Source organism: Hippocampus bargibanti, linkage group LG02 (genome assembly GCF_051943395.1).
Source record: "Hippocampus bargibanti isolate YZ-2025 linkage group LG02, ASM5194339v1, whole genome shotgun sequence".
NCBI classification, from domain to species: Eukaryota; Metazoa; Chordata; class Actinopteri; order Syngnathiformes; family Syngnathidae; genus Hippocampus; species Hippocampus bargibanti.
Genome location: NC_142735.1, coordinates 12411481 through 12427873, shown reverse-complemented (window position 1 = coordinate 12427873; position 16393 = coordinate 12411481). Strand labels below are relative to the sequence as shown.

At 41.5% G+C, this 16393-nt stretch overlaps 1 protein-coding gene and 1 long non-coding RNA gene across 2 annotated transcripts in view; one reads left to right on the top strand and one right to left on the bottom strand.

The window, feature by feature from the left end:
• Positions 1-16393, top strand: part of fgfrl1a (fibroblast growth factor receptor like 1a) — a 41622-nt gene that overhangs the window by 2147 nt on the left and 23082 nt on the right. The window contains exon 3 of the mRNA XM_088989351.1: positions 14703-14975. Within this exon, the coding sequence (XP_088845477.1) occupies positions 14703-14975 (273 nt within the window). The remainder of the gene's footprint in view (positions 1-14702; positions 14976-16393) is intronic.
• On the bottom strand, positions 12-9503 carry LOC148901564 (uncharacterized). Its single transcript, XR_016113832.1, has 3 exons — positions 7595-9503; positions 352-415; positions 12-179 (listed from the first exon to the last, which is right to left on the bottom strand). It is a non-coding gene; the product is annotated as an uncharacterized LOC148901564 (long non-coding RNA).

Below are 16393 nucleotides of genomic sequence, written 5' to 3'. Positions count from 1 at the left end.
GACGTTTTCCAATATATTTGCCTCTTCTTGCATCACGACTGTATGCGTGACTCTCCGTGTGTGGTCTTTATAGCTGAGTGGTGGGTGGGCAGAGTGTTTGCAGCAATGTTGCTACAGTGGTGGATCTCAAACTGGGGGAGGCTGCAGGCCCCCCGCATTGAGCGCCATCACCACAGGGTCTACAAAATAATTAACAATAAATTCTTACTCATGTTGTATCATTTTGTCAAATTATCTCGTAAGCTAATAAACCGAACCAACTAGCTTGCTGGCAATCCCCAAATAAAGACAAATAAGCACTGTAAATACGTTTTAATCATGAATTCAATAAATGGCAGAGAAGAAACACACATTTGTGTAAGCTCTCAGTCGTACAGGAGTGGTCCATCGATGAAAAGGTTTCTTCAGCCGTCATCTGAAAGGGGAGTAAAAGAAGCGATTTTCATAAAACAACTAAATCCTTCATTAAACCGGTTTGGTGGGGTGAGGTTCAATTTGGATCGTTCATACAATAGCCTGCTTAGGCAACATAGGTTAGGCAACTTTCGTAATGCTGATGAGGGGATACCGGAGGGTGTGGGGCAATCAGGCCAGTCGTTAGTCAGGAATGTAGGAACAATCGGTGGGGCCGCAGGGAGTGGTCCTCTGCTCCCCCAACCTGAGAGTAGGGACCTATCATAGCAGTGTCCGGCGCCGCTATGTCTGGACATTAGGGATATATATAGGGTCGATACTATCAGTAAGAATTTAGTTCGCTGAAGAAGCATCTTGGACAAGAAGCGAAACGTCCGACACCTTCAAAAAAAGTACAGATGACGGCTGAAGACTCCTTTTCATCGACATTTTGGTAATGTGTGTTTCAATGATAATGGCTCCAGTAAATGGCTCAGTACTGTATGTTGTCAGTCAAATTAATCAATGTGCCACGACAGTATAAGATGCTTCTTCAAGAAGTAATAAAACACAGACAATGCGAATTATCTTTGTACTGTGCACAAAAGCAATAATTTAGCTCACCAAGAACACAAATTCTTCTGCTGAATATTTCTGCTTTCAAGGAGCCCAGACTGGCCGCGAGTGGAGATTTATGTTGACTGGGTGGATGAAAGTGTGTCGATGTGATTCAAAGCAAAATAACTCATCTGCAGAATCAATTCCAGATATAAATAACCCGTAATGGATTGTTCAACATTTTATAACATAGTGGTGGAGTAGATCAAACAACCCATCATGAATTGATCGATTTCAATCCGGCTCCAAAACAACCCCAAATGAGTCAATAAAACATACCTAAACAACACACTTGGCCCAATAAAACATCACAGCCTTTCCTTCATACTACTTATCATGCTACCTTCTTAAATACCTACGAACCCCCGGTACCTTCAGAGTACAAGTGATAGCGATTAGAAAACAATGATTTTTATTTAATTTTGATGAGAGAGAGAGAGAGATGTACAGATAGATAGTATTTTTTATTGAGTCAAATGTTGCGCAATTCATGTGTGTGACAGCATTCTAACTATGCGATCCACTTTTTTTGTGGCATTAGGATCAAAAAGTTCCTCCCCTATAAGGGCTTACAGGACCCAAAAAGGTGAAAACGCGTTCGGAAAACACCAAACAAGGGCGCCTCAGTACAGACGAACAAATACTAATCATCGGGGGGAAGCCACAGAGCTTGTGCCGCTGGTGATTTTTCTCACCACAACAAAGGGACATTCAGCCAGGCGGCGTGCAGCCAGGGGAATAAAAGTAAACACGGGGGCCATAGATGAGTAAAGCAGATTAGGCTGGCCGAGATGTTTGCCAAACATCTTCTCCTCCTTCTCAGAAGACAAGCAGGAAGTGACGCTCGAAGTCAGGAAGGATGCGGGAGAGAGATATGGCCAAAAGGCTCGGAAAGCCCCCTTTTCACTCAGATGGATTGTTCTCCACTTTTTCAGGGAATGAGGCGGCTTCCGATATAGTGCCGGGTTTTTCCTGGCTCAAATTAAGGTGGCATCAGAAAAAAAGTGTCTGCAGATTATTTACAGGCTTTTATTGTTCTTTAGCAAATGTTCTTTTCTTAAATCATATCGTAGATACCTCGCATCCCTTGTGAGGATAAAGCGGATCACAAAATGGATGGCTGGATATACAGGGGTATATACAGGAACAATGTGGGTAGATGTGTTATCCATGACGTTACCCCATTTCCGTGGGGCAAGGTGAAAAAGATTTATTAGAATGTATTGGGTAGAAAAGGGAACCGGAAAGCATACAATCCAATAAATCCCCTTCTATAACTGAGGTTCCGCACCAGAACATCCCCGCATTAAATGAAATCTGCGATATAGAAATTCACCTCCGCTTCATTTGTCTCACAGTGCAAAGGTGAAAGGCTCAATTCCATGCCTCGGCCTTCTATGGAGTTTGCATGTCCGGACCGTGCCTGCGTGGGCTTTTATCTGAGACCTCCGGTTTCCTTCCATATCCCCCCAAAAATGCATGGCAGGTTAATGAAACACTCGAAATTCAGCGTGTGACAAATTTTTGTCTCGAGCCATTTTGGACGTTTCCGTCAGACTGCCATGTAAATGCTAAAAACCAAATAAATGTTGAACCATCTCATCGTATTATTACTTGAACACAATAAATTGATGGAAATTCTACTTTTGAACGAGTTCAGGTCAATGATGTGTTTGTTTTTTAGTTGTATTAAGTTCATCCTGTCTACTTGATATCTAATTTAAAACAGATTCTTATCTTACGACAGTGTATTGTCGGTGTTCAAATACCTGACATGTTTCGGCGTCTACTTCCGCCTTCGTCAGAGTGTCCACTTAGCTTATGAGGGTGGGCTTGGGGGATAATGGAAATGAGGGAAGCGTTTTAACATTAGAATATGGTATGTGTAAAATATGCAACACTGATGGACACTCTGACGAAGGCGGAAGTAGACGCCGAAACATGTCAGGTATTTGAACACCGACAATACACTGTCTGTAAGATAAGAATCTGTTTTAAATTAAATTAAAATTGTTTGTTTTTTGTTCATCTATTTTTCAAATGAGTGTAAAAAGAGTAACAAAAATGTAACCTGATTTTTTTTTTTTTTCACACATGAAAATTTGACATTTTGGTACATATTTTTAAAACCGTTCATGGAAGTTGACACTCAAGATTTGCTTTTGCCGGCCTTGTAAAATGACGTGGCAGGCCAAATGTGACTGCCGGGCCATAACTGACATACTCTCAATTGTCTCCTTGGTATGATTGTGAGCGCGAATGGTCGATGTGTGCCCTGCTATTGGCTGACAACCAGTCGCGACACTAGTTGGCTGAATATACATCTACTACCTATACTTTTTCATGATGTGGGATTTAAACTTTAAAATGGTGCTTGTAAATAGTCAAATTACAAATGTAATCACACTTTATACTGGGACTGCAAAGCCTTAAGTCAAATGACATCTTGCTTTGAATGTGAATATTTGTCAGCGATAGCAAAAGGGCTAGGTTTGCAGGAGTCAAAATCGCAGACATTTAGACCGCAGCTGCAGAGGTCCAAAGGGCCAACATTTGCTTTTTACATTAGCGCTTAACAAGAGTAACTCTGCCTTCTTTTGAAGTTGGCTGCCGTTTGTTAGTTTCACATACTTCGATACAAACATACAGCAGAGCCTTTGAAGTGGAACTCTACTGACAGTTTTTGGGAGCAATGCTTTGTCACCTATTATAATTACCTTTAGCTGTTGTATATTTTACACATACCATATTCTAATGTTAAAACGCTTCTCTTATTTCCATTATCCCCCAAGCCCACCCTCATAAGCTAAGACATCAACCATAACAGGCCACGTGTCTGTGGACCCTCTCCTCAGGACTCCAATTTGAGAATATTTGGCTCAAACTTGCTGATGAAATCATGGCCTGTCTCAATACTTTTGTCCATAATAAACTGCTTTCAGGGATTATGCATTTTGATTAGTCCGTGTGCATTTTGATTGGTGTGCGAGTGCGAGTGTGTGTGTGTGTGTGTGTGTGTGTGTGTGTGTGTGTGTGTGTGTGTGTGCGTGCGTGCGTGCGTGTGCGTGTGTGTGTGTGTGTGTGTGTGTGTGCGCGTGTGTGTGTCTGTGTGTGTGAGATCACAGTGTAGGCCTCTTTCTCCCTGTGCTGGATAATACATATTTTAGCAAAAATAGCCTGACAAGTCTAAACCTAGTGTCAGTAATTCTGTGTTGTTAGCATGTGGTTTTGACATGGTAGTGGTACCACTGCCATACATTGTTTTTGCGAATACAGCTAAAACCAATACCCCATTTAGAGTATATGCTCCTATATATGTCTATACAGTAATATATGGGTTAGTTAATTGATTGAGTAGTTATGAGACTGTTTGGTTGCAACACCCTCACAAAATTTTAAATAGAAAAACAAAAGTGCAAATGCAGGTTGCGTTCGTCTCTAAGCCACAGGCATCCACGCTTTAACATGAAATATTTACAAAGATGTTTATTTTTTTAAACGAAATGATGAATTGATTGATGTGACAATTAAATACGTAATTTGTGAGTTGGTTAAATCCATTATTTGTTTGTTTGGTTAATTAAATGCTTGTTTGGTCATTTTGTTATTGGTTGCTCATGCGGTTTGTTGTTAGTTACTGGTTTCCTGCTTTGTTATTTTTAGGTAATGAGTTGGTTGAATGGTTGGTTGGTTGATGTCGGTCTATTAGTTAATCATTTAGTTTGTTGGTCACGTTTCTTGGTTAGTTAATGAAATATAATCCCTGAGAAGTCTTAAATGTGTGATCAAAGTTACTTGACAAAGTGTTTCCCTTAAACCTAAAACATCCACCATCAGGTCTGTATTCCAACCTGATTTATTCACTGGTTGATTAAGGGCTTTGTTCCATTACTTTTATATCTTGTTTTTTTGTGGGGATTTGTTTGTTGCCCTGGCAGTCACTCTGCAGTCCAGATGCGTTCCCGTAAAGACCAAACCTCAAGTCAAATATAAGATGTGGCCGACAGAATTAGAAGCTGTCTGTCATTGTTGCGGCACAGCATGGCTGACGTGCTAACACACACACACACGCGCACGCACACAGACATACACACGCACACACGCGCGCACACACACACACACGCACGCACGCACACACAGACACACACACACACACACACACACATCACATTCACACACGTACACAATTTCCCCTGCCTTCACCCGGGCCGCCTCAATGCCAGCTGCTGATGTGGAATCCACACCATGGGGGGAATGTGAGAGTACTGTGAGAGATGTGGGGGTGGGTCAATGCTGGTGGGTGCGCAAACACCACAGCTCTCAACGCGCCATTTCTCGCCACCAACCTCTTTTTTTCTTTCTACCCTCATCATTAAATTGATAGGATTCCTTTCTTGTGCAGAGTCATACTGCTTTGATAAATGGGTCAACCATTGTAATTCATCACAGGAGTCCAAATTTCAATGGGCCCATGAAACATATTTTTGAACTGAAGCCAACTGGTTGATTTGTCCCTTCATTGACTGAATTGTTCCTCATTTCATGAGATGCATTTGTTACGTGGCTGGTTGTCAGTTGGTTGATTGGTTTCTTATTTGAGCAGATGTGTCGAAGTGGCATGCATGTATTAGCCATGGACACGGCAATCGAGTTGTGTTAATGATTCCAACATCACAAATGGCTCAGCTCATTATGTGCTTGTGATCCCTGGGTTGTCCCGGCTCATTGTTGTCATTGTAGGACACAATGGTCCCATTCCTTATCCGGTCTTTGGCCATTATTCTGTGGACATAATCTCTACGTCCACTTACGCGCATTAACAGGCTCTCTGCGCCGACTTTTTGAGAGGCCAAGAGGCGAGGTGGGGGAATCAGTGGAGCTGGTCAATCAGATTAGGCTCCAAAAACATGCTTTATTTCATTTGGAAAGAATCCCTAACAAATAACAGAAAATACCATAACTCCGTATCATGAATCATTTTAAGATCAAGTATATGTTTGAATTTCCAGTAGCCCGGTTGAATAAATAATGGCTTTATCATTTTAAGATGATCATCAATTTAACTATGGCATATTTTTTTGTGTGTAATGTTACAGCCGCCCGGTGCTCTGCTGTGGATCACAACATTTTAATGAAAACCAACTTCAGTTGAGTGTGTTTTTGTCATTTGCAAAAAAAAAAAAAGTTTTCATAGTGTCAGCTGTTTGCATCATAATGAGGGGTATAACTAAAAGTGTACAAAGTATACATAAAAATAGATATACCTATTTGCGTACACTAAATAGAAGAGACATGATGACTGATATTTATGTGTATGCTTTTGTGCGATTGTTTGTGCGTTTTCTAGTTGCCTGGGAAGTTTGACATTCCAAGCATGCAACAAAGACACGCAAGCATGCGCACACATAATCACACGCACGCACTCGCACGCACGCACGCATGCACACACACACACACACACACACACACACACACACACACACACACACACACACACACACACACACACACACACACACACACACACACACACACACACACACACACACACACACACACACACACACACACACACACACACATTCCTTGAAAATCCTGAGCTGTGACTAAGTGCATTTGTTAATCTGCATGCGTTTGGTCCTAATCCGTGGCCGAGCTGCAATTTCTCAGTCTTGTCAGTGTCTTACTGGGGCTAAAGGCATCCAAAAAAAGAGCTCTGCCGTCTGTAAAGTGTCATGTCGAATGATGGCTTCCTTTCACCTTTAACTCCCACTGTTGCTGTGTGCAACATCTTAGACCAGGTCATGCTCACACTTTTTCAGCATGAGAGCTACTTTTGAAATGACCAAGTCAAAATGATCTACCCATTATGTTTATTGAGAAATATATTGAGGATTCTTGGAATTTATGTTGATGTATAACCACATGTTGCACAACATATTTCTGTACATTTTTTGCCATTAGCTGAGTTCACTCTGATAACTGGCAGATGGGAAAAACACACTTTGAAAATGTCATTGGGAAAAAAAGTCCTACTCCGTATGAAAGTGATACTTTTTTCTTACTTGGTCCAGCTCCCAGATTCATTTGTCTATCTCACGTTTGAGAGGGAAAAAACGAGCGAAAAATTACGATGTAATTAACGACTAGCTTGTTAACGTTCAGGGGCGTTGTTTGAGCGCACACACAGCATACCTAATCATGAGATGTCATCTGATTGGTTGTCCGGTGTATCAATCAAGTGAAGGGATGGCTAATTTTTATCTATTTGTATAGTTAGACAGTTTATGTTAATGTGAAAATCACCTTGTAATCCGATCTAGCAATAGTACCTTGTCGATCGCGATCGACGTATCGAGCACCCGATTGTGAACCACACTGTCTGGGGTGAAAAAACTGAACAATGCACTGCAAAATAATTTGACAAATAACTTTTTTGTATCAATTTCCTGTGGAATTTAGTGAATGACAGGTGTCCAGCCAATCACACAATATGATGCTATGCAGCCAATCACAACATTGACATTACTCTACGCATGTTCTCCACTCCATTAACAATAACAGTGTGGCAGAGATAAATTACCTTGATGCCAATGTTCCCTCTAATTTTTCATGTGTCTGAGCAGACACACAAGCTCCCTGAGCACACTGAGGATCACTGTGAGCAACCTCAGAAGTGTACGCTGTGGCACATTCACGCAGTTCTGCTCCGATTGGCTGCGTAGCGTACATGAACTGTACGGCATTATTGGCTGGACACCTGTCACTCATTGAGTTACATTGCAAAATGGTACAAAATATATACAGTGGGGCCTTGGCTTACGAACTTAATTGGTTCCCTGACAGCGTGTGTAAGGCGAAAAGTGTGTATCCCAACAAATAATTTCCCATAGGAAACCATTAAAATAAGAATAATCCGTTCCCAGGTCTCCATAAAGTATAATTTTCAACTAAATAAGCCTTAAAACTGCACACAATATACCTTATTCTATGTATAATAAATGTGCTATTGTATTGTAATGAAAGAAATACACTGCACTGTATAATAAAGTCACTTTATTTACATGTGTGATGGTCGTTGATGGCTCTTAATTGGATTGGATTGGATTGGATATGCCTTTATTAGTCTCACAGTGGAGAAATTTACATTTCACAGCAGCAAAGTGATGAAAGGAATGAAAGTAGAAAAACAAAATACATGAGCTGCTGGAAAGGCAGCCACTCTCGCGGCGCCGTCTTGAAGTCAAAATAACTAAATAACAAATAATATGACAGCATAGAGACAATATGACAAAACAAAGACACAGAGAGACATTCATTCTCCAGGACTTGCTGTACCCTCTTTGTGATGACATGAAGCAGTTCTAGATGAAAGAGGAGAGGATCAAAGCGTCTTTCCACCAGTGGATCAGGGACACCATGGTGGAATGTGCAGGTCGACTACAAGCTAAATGTTGAAACCTGTCATGACACCTGTTGCTTTCTGACTTGTAAGGTCTTACGAAACTGAGGCATCACATTATCATTCATCATGTTGATGATTCTCATAGCCACAGTATTTTCTGGATGGAACTGTCCCTCTCAAGGATGCATGCGGGCCACAAATTCTTCCATGCTGCTTTCAAGGATCGAAGGGTAACATCATGCCAAGCCTTTAGTCACGTGAAAGCATCGAGTAAATAAAGCCTTTGTGTAAAGCTTTTAGGCGAAGGTGGATTTAGCATATCCGCTAAGCCGCTAAATCAGACAAACGCACCTCGTTCGTGTTTCTCAACGATCTCGTTCTTCTCTTTGACTGTAATTTTGTTTTGTGTCTTCTTCGGCTGAGCACGAGCCTGTGGTGGGGTCTTTTTCGGTCCCATAACAGCAAAAGTATCTTAAAAAAACTCCTTGGAGGCGATCGACGTCTCCCTCTCTCTCTCTCTCTCTCTCTCTCTCTCTCTCTCTCTCTCTCTCTCTCTCTCTCTCTCTCTCTCTCTCTCTCTCTCTCTCTCTCTCTCTCTCTCTCGTAAACCGAGGCCCCTCTGTATAAAGTATATAATTGGTCTAATTAAATAGATTACATCAGTTCTAATTAGATATTAAGTAATGCGTTTCTGTTGTATTTTATTTTGTGCGCTGCATAGATGTAGATGCGAGTATGTGCTAGCAGTGCGTGATTGCGCATGTGCGCACTTTAGAGGGAACATTGCTTGATGCTCATCCCGTCATTCAACGACAGGACAGTGAATGTGATACATTGATTCCCCAGACCAATATAAGAATGAATTGTGGTTATTTTAAGGTAGAGTAGCTGTTGGAGTATGTGCAAATAGAAGAAGTAGTGAAACCGGGTGAGATATTTTCTTTTAGAGTGAGAGAGGCGTCCTCTACAAAACATACAGCAAAGCTAAAGTTGCAAGCAAAAAAAAATGGACTACATAGAATTACACAGCCTCAGGATGGGAGAAGGAATTGCGCAAATGACCGGAAGAAAAAGAACCAGCTGTCACACAGAAAACAAATGTGACCCTGAGCAACTTAGTTATAATTGACTACTGTATATTTTACTTGCCATGAAAATGAATGCACATACGCGCACGCACACACACACACACACACACACACACACACACACACACACACACACACACACACACACACACACACACACACACACACACACACACACACACACACACACGCACACACACACACAGGTGGAGGAAGACTACGATTTACTACTGATACCATCATTCCCACCTTTCAGGGCTCATTATTTAGCAGTTGTCATTACTCGTACATTTTAACATAAATACATACAATGACTAATAAAAAATGCTCACCCGTACTCACAATGATACAAATGACCCATTGATTTTGTTTATAAATTGGAAAGACAGAAATATCACGGAAACTATTAGAAATAATAATTTTCCCCCCCGCATTCCGTCTGATCAAAGTCTGAGCCTTAGAAAAAAACAAATGACAGTAAGTCAAAACATCTTTTGGATTTTGTTTTTCCCCATTCTGGGAATGCTATGATGACTTATGCCACAAGCATGACAAAAAAGCTTTAAAAATCCATCTATTTGTATTTCGTTCCTTGATGCTTGTTGAACTGAGGTATAACATGACGTTTCGCGTACGGCCACATTACATCAACATTTGAAGTAACATGGCAAAAAACAATAATGTGTGTTTGGATAGTGTTTGTGTGAGAGTGTGTGTGCTATCACTTGTGTTAATGAGTAATAGCATTTCCCTCAAGGGAAGCTGATAAACGAGGTTGAGGACAGCAACACACACACACGCACGCACACACACACACACACACACACACACACACACACACACACACACACACACACACACACACACACACACACACACACACACACACACACACACACACACACACACACACACACACACACACACACACACACACACACACACACACACACACACACACGCATACACTCAAACACACAGTTCAAAAGCATTCTGGGGATTGGTCGTCGTCAGGCATGGTTGATCTCCAATTGGACACAGTTGAAGTTTGTTCACAGACGTCTGCTTGCCGTATGGTGCTGTGTTCGTGATTGAAAGTTGAAGGTCGCCGTGTCCACCACAAACACATTTTTGGCTGTAACAGTGAGTCAACACATTATCAAAGTCAAGTCAAAGTCAAAGTCAGCTTTATTGTCAAATATGCTAATATGCATGACATACAGCACAGATGAAATTAATGTCCTCTCGGACCCAGCGTGCAAGACATGCAAGGCACTTATTATCATGATGCATGAAACAGGTTCCGAATACCAAATCTTCCAATTAAATCACAGATGGGATTATTAACCCTTCACTGCCTGAATTATTTTCTATTTAGAAAAAAATCTGCTCAGTTTTTATCGTCATTGATGGATATAATAACATACTAGTAGCTTCATTTTTTTATATTTTATATATATATATATATATACAGTAAAGTCTCGTTATATCGATATTCAAGGGAGTCCGAAAAAATATCGATATAACCGGGACTATCGATATATCCGACCCTGTTTGCATGTAATTTTCTCCGTGCGTGCATAGAAATAGTATCGATATAACCGGGACTATCGATATATCCGATATCGATATAACGAGACTTTACTGTATATATATATATACAGTAATATATATATATATATATATATATATATATATATATATATATATATATATATATATATATATATATATATTTTTTTTTTTTTTTTTTCCAATAATATAGAAAATTTGATAATGTGCCTAATTAGGTACAATAGTCATGAAAGAACTCAATTGAGTGGGTGCCTTTTTTGGAACATATGTCAAATGCAACTTCAAAGACTAGATCTTTATCCATATGACAGCTTTTTATTAAAATAAAAAAATACCTAAAATATGTACATTTTACAAATTATGGACACAACTTGTCCGGAGACGTCGGTTGTCCTTTAAGTAACTCAACTTAAAATGGTGACATTTACATATTATTTAGACTCTTAACATGCATTGCAATATATTTCAAGCTTTTATTTGTTAGAATTTTGATTATTATGGCTTACAGCTTATGAACACAGCAAAATGAGAGTCTAAAAAATTAGAATATCACATGAACTAAACAGAAACGTGAGTTTAAATAAATAAAATCTCAGTCATCAGAAAAGTATAATCATTTTGTGTACTCAGTACTTGGTCAGGGCCCCGTTTGCCTGAATGATTGCTTCAATGCGGGGTGGCATGGATGATATCAGCCTGTGGCACTGCTCAGGTGTTATGGAAGATCAGAATGCTTCCCTCGCGGCCTTCAGCTCTTTTGCATTGCTCGGTCTCATGTTTCTCATCTTTCTCTTGATGAAGGCCCATACATTTTCGATGGGGTTGAGGTCAGGTGAGTTTGCTGGCCTATCAAGCACAGGAATCCGGTGGTCATTGCACCAGGTTTGTCACGTTTTGCAAGGTGGTGATGGCGGGTGCGGTCCCAAAAAGCAGGCAGGAGGGAGCAGGAGGTTTTTTGACAAATTGTATTAAAATAAAGGTCAGCAGGAACAAAATGTAAAACATCAAAATGATCTGAATAGAAAAAAGTATCAAAAGAAAAGCAAGTGTAAAAGTCCGCCAAGGTTAAACAACCACATGCACAGCATACAATGCATGCGATTGCAGACAAAGCATGCAACAAACAATGAACCGACCCCGGATGGTCGTGCCGGGAGTCCTTTTAAGTGTCACTGATTAAAACGACCAGCACCTGCGAGGCTGCAGGCAGGGCTGACGTCGCTACCCATTGGTCGCCAATCCGAACGTGGCAGTCCGCCACTGATCGGGACGACCAGCACCTGTGCAGGTGCAGGCGGGGCCGACAGCGCCACCCGTTGGTCGCCAACCTGTTCATGACACGGTTAGAACAATGTATGTTTACCGCGCAACCCCCACACCCACAACAACATCACTTCCCGTTGAGGAGGTTGCAGCGCTGTCTTCTCTTCGGTGACAGGAGATGTTAACTGTCCAAAAACTGAGCAGTTCATTGCAAGGTCCTGCTCTTGTGAAGCTTTCACGAAGATGTGTGTGTATGTGTATGTATATAAATCACTCTGGAGCGATAAAGCACTGATATATGACGCAGCCAGAGAGGGAGGGATGCTGGACGAGGGGAGTAATGTAGAGGAACAGTCTCACGAGGGTCATTTCGTTGAGGGGGGCGGGGGGGTCGCGGAAGGTTGCGGTGAAGGCATTGGGGTAAGGAGGGGGATGTCAGTGTGAATGAGATTTCAATCTGTTGGAAGCATGGGAAAAAATGGCAAAGGGAAAGGAAGTAACATGTGGCGCACTGAAGAAAACAGTTTATGTGGTGACTGGTAATTAGTCTTAGGTAAAGCCAATTAGCACTACGACCTCAGTGTGCATCTATTGAAGTCATCAGTTGATTTTAGCTTCCGCCAGATCGTATGACAAGAGCACAGCGACATTTTATTCTTTTATTTGTTCAAAAATGTAATCTGATATACTAGGCAAAACACCACCCATCCTTCCATCAGCTGCCCATTTCCTTGTCCGGTTGTCCTCACAAACTTGGCGGGGTACGATGGAGCCTATCCTAGCTGTCTCCGGCCGGGTTGGCTGGGTACAACCTGCCAGGGCACACAGACAAACATTTACAATCAAAACAAAAGACCATTTTGAGTCTTCCATCAACATTTCATGAATATTTTTGGAACATGGGAGAAAACCAGAGGACCCAGAGAAAACCCACGTCAATACATCATATTGTTACACAAACCCATACTCCCAAACGGATGTATTTCTGTAAGCAATGAGAGTTTGGTGACGGGGCATTCAAGCAATCGGTTGCTTTTTTTAGTCGGCATATTTGTCAGCGTGTTCAGCCGTTGTTGAAGGAGTCATGAGAAGACGCCATCCAGCCTCCCCTGCTTCTTTCTCCTTCTCTGCCTGTCCTTTGCCTTTCTGCTGTATTTCATCCGCCCTTTTCTCTTTTTTCCTCCCAAACGTACACTCTCACTCCTTAAAATTCCACCATCATTTGGTCAGTTCTCTTTGTTTTTTTTTTTCTTCTAAAGCAGCGTTATGCGATTGTCCCCAGGCTCCCTCTACAGTTTGATACTAACGAGCGACCGACAATTAGAGTGGGGTAACCCGATTTTCCCCCATTTTGCAGGAGAGTAAGTTAAACATTTTACGACTGCAATAAAACCTCAGGCAATTAAATCTTAGTGATTTATACGGCAATAATTTCTTCTGGAGGCTTTGGACAAAAATTGTGGCTTTACTCACATTTTCACACTTTTGGAAATACAGTAAAGTCTCGTTATATCGATATTCAAGGGAGTCCGAAAAAATATCGATATAACCGGGACTATCGATATATCCGACCCTGTTTGCATGTAATTTTCTCCGTGCGTGCATAGAAATAGTATCGATATAACCGGGACTATCGATATATCCGATATCGATATAACGAGACTTTACTGTATATGGATTTTGGATTTAGGTCATATTCCTTAGAGTTTTATCCCCTTCCTTGTTACTTAAGTACTGCTAATTGTATTCAGTTTCTTAGGTTGGATCCTGGTCAGAATTATCAAGTTTGCCTGAGGTCCTTAAATGCACACAACTAGTGGACATAAAATTCTGCAAATGTCAGTTTTTTTGAAATGAAAAAGTCCACCAAAGACCGACTTTAAATTTGAAGTGCATCAATTTTCCTCGACAGAAGAAAAGATATATGTGGCATCTCTGCCACATACTGTTGTGGATTCAGCAACACACGATAACATAAGATATGAAAACCTTTATTGGTTTCACAATGAAGAAATTCACAATCCACAGGAGCAAAGTTATAAAGAGAAATGGAAGAACCAAAACAGCCACGGTGAAGTGCTGAAGCCAAAAGTTTGCACAATGATAATTAACAATAAACAAACAAACGTACGTGTGTGTGTGCGTGCGTGCGTGCGTGCGTATGTACGTACGTACGTACATACGTACATACGTACATACGTACATACATACATACATACATGAATAAAAATCAGCTATTATGCTACACGAGCACAATGAAACGTAACCTAAAATATTTATTATGGGCGTCTATAAAGGTTATCTAATCTAATGTATCATAACTAATTGTGCTGAACAATTTTTGTGTTTAACATCAATAGGTCCCCCCAGAGTGTCGGAGCGCATGTCCCACCGGCAGAGCGTTCGGCTAGGCCGCACGATCAAGCTGCCATGCCCCGTGGAGGGCGACCCGCCACCGCTCATCATGTGGACCAAAGGCGGCCGCAACATTCACAGCGGCTGGACGCGGTTCCGGGCGCTGCAGAACGCTTTGCGCATCAAAGAGGTGGAGCCGGACGACGGCGGCGCCTATGTCTGCAAGGCCACCAACGGATTCGGCAGCGTCAGTGTTAACTACACGCTCATCATCATCGGTGAGTCTAAAGGAACATTTTGATTGGGATGTGCTTATAGAATAGTATGGAAATTGTTTTTTAATTCATGTGCCGTTTAGGGTTACACAGGCCAATTCATGAAGATGAATTGGCATTTGAATTATAAGGGGCTCAGGGCTGTCCTTGGAAAAATGTATCCCCCAAAAAGGGATACTTCTGAATCCATGTTGTAGACCAGGGGTGTCAAAGTCATTTTTTGCCGCGGGCCACATTGTAGTTATGGTTTCCTCTCGAGGGCCGTTATGAATTTGGGGAACCCATTAGAATGTTTAAATCCCTTCAAATATTACATATAGAGCACACAGCAAATTAATGAATAACTCGTTTTCAAATCTGAAGTCAAGAATAATGACTTTTATTGTGGTTGACATCCGAAAATATGACATTTTGGCTCAGATTTTAGCAATCATCATAGAATTTAACAAGTTTGATTTGCTTTTGCGGGCCGAAAAAAAGGATGTGGCGGGCCGGATTTGGCCGGCAGGCCTTGACTTTGACACCTGTGTTGTAGACAATAATGACAAGACTTTGGGTTCAACTTGTGTGGTGGTTTGTGCGACATTTGGGTTGCATCATGTTGTGTTGTGGGTGCATCCCAGTGGTGATGACATCATCGAGCAGACGTCATGTCTCGCGCCTTTAATCACACTGTCTGAGACAACACGCACACAAAGACCACCGCATGCCGGATAAAAGAAAGAATACACCAGCTTGGTCACCCTTGTGGTCGATGGTAAATGGGTGTCAGCACGCGCAAGCCGGCAACCATTTTAGTGATGCGATGAACCCAAAAATCAAGTTCAGCTCTCCTCGAAGACGTCATTGTGATTGGTTAATTTAGAATGTGACCAAATCCCCAAAAGAGTGTGTGGACACCTGTGCAAACATATGATCTTATTTGCTTATTTTTCCATCCCCTCTTGATGGGATTTTTTTCTTTGTTCACAACAGCATCATCCATGTCACAGGAATATGAAGGGTGTGGTGATTTATCGCCGTTTGATTTTTTTTACTATCACAAAAATCTGGAATTCGAACTGGGGTGAAGACGTTTTACTGTATATCCACAGGTTGTGTATGTCAATATTCCCAAACATTTATTCGTTCATGCTAATTTTCTGAACTATTCATTGCCTTGCTTAGCTGAATTGAGTGACGCAAACTACAGTAGTCCTGAGCAGATGTGCCGACAATGTTGAAGCGTGTCTAGATCAGCGATGGGAAACGGTGCGGGTGGGAGGAGGAGAAAAAAAAGGAAGGAAGCAGTTTGCCTTGTGGCATGAGATGATTTAGCAGCTGGGCTGCAACACGCGACATGTGCTTTTAATCGTCGCGACATCAACGGTAAAACTTTTCATCCTGTCAGACCGACACTGTCCAGTAAGAGTCGCGAATAT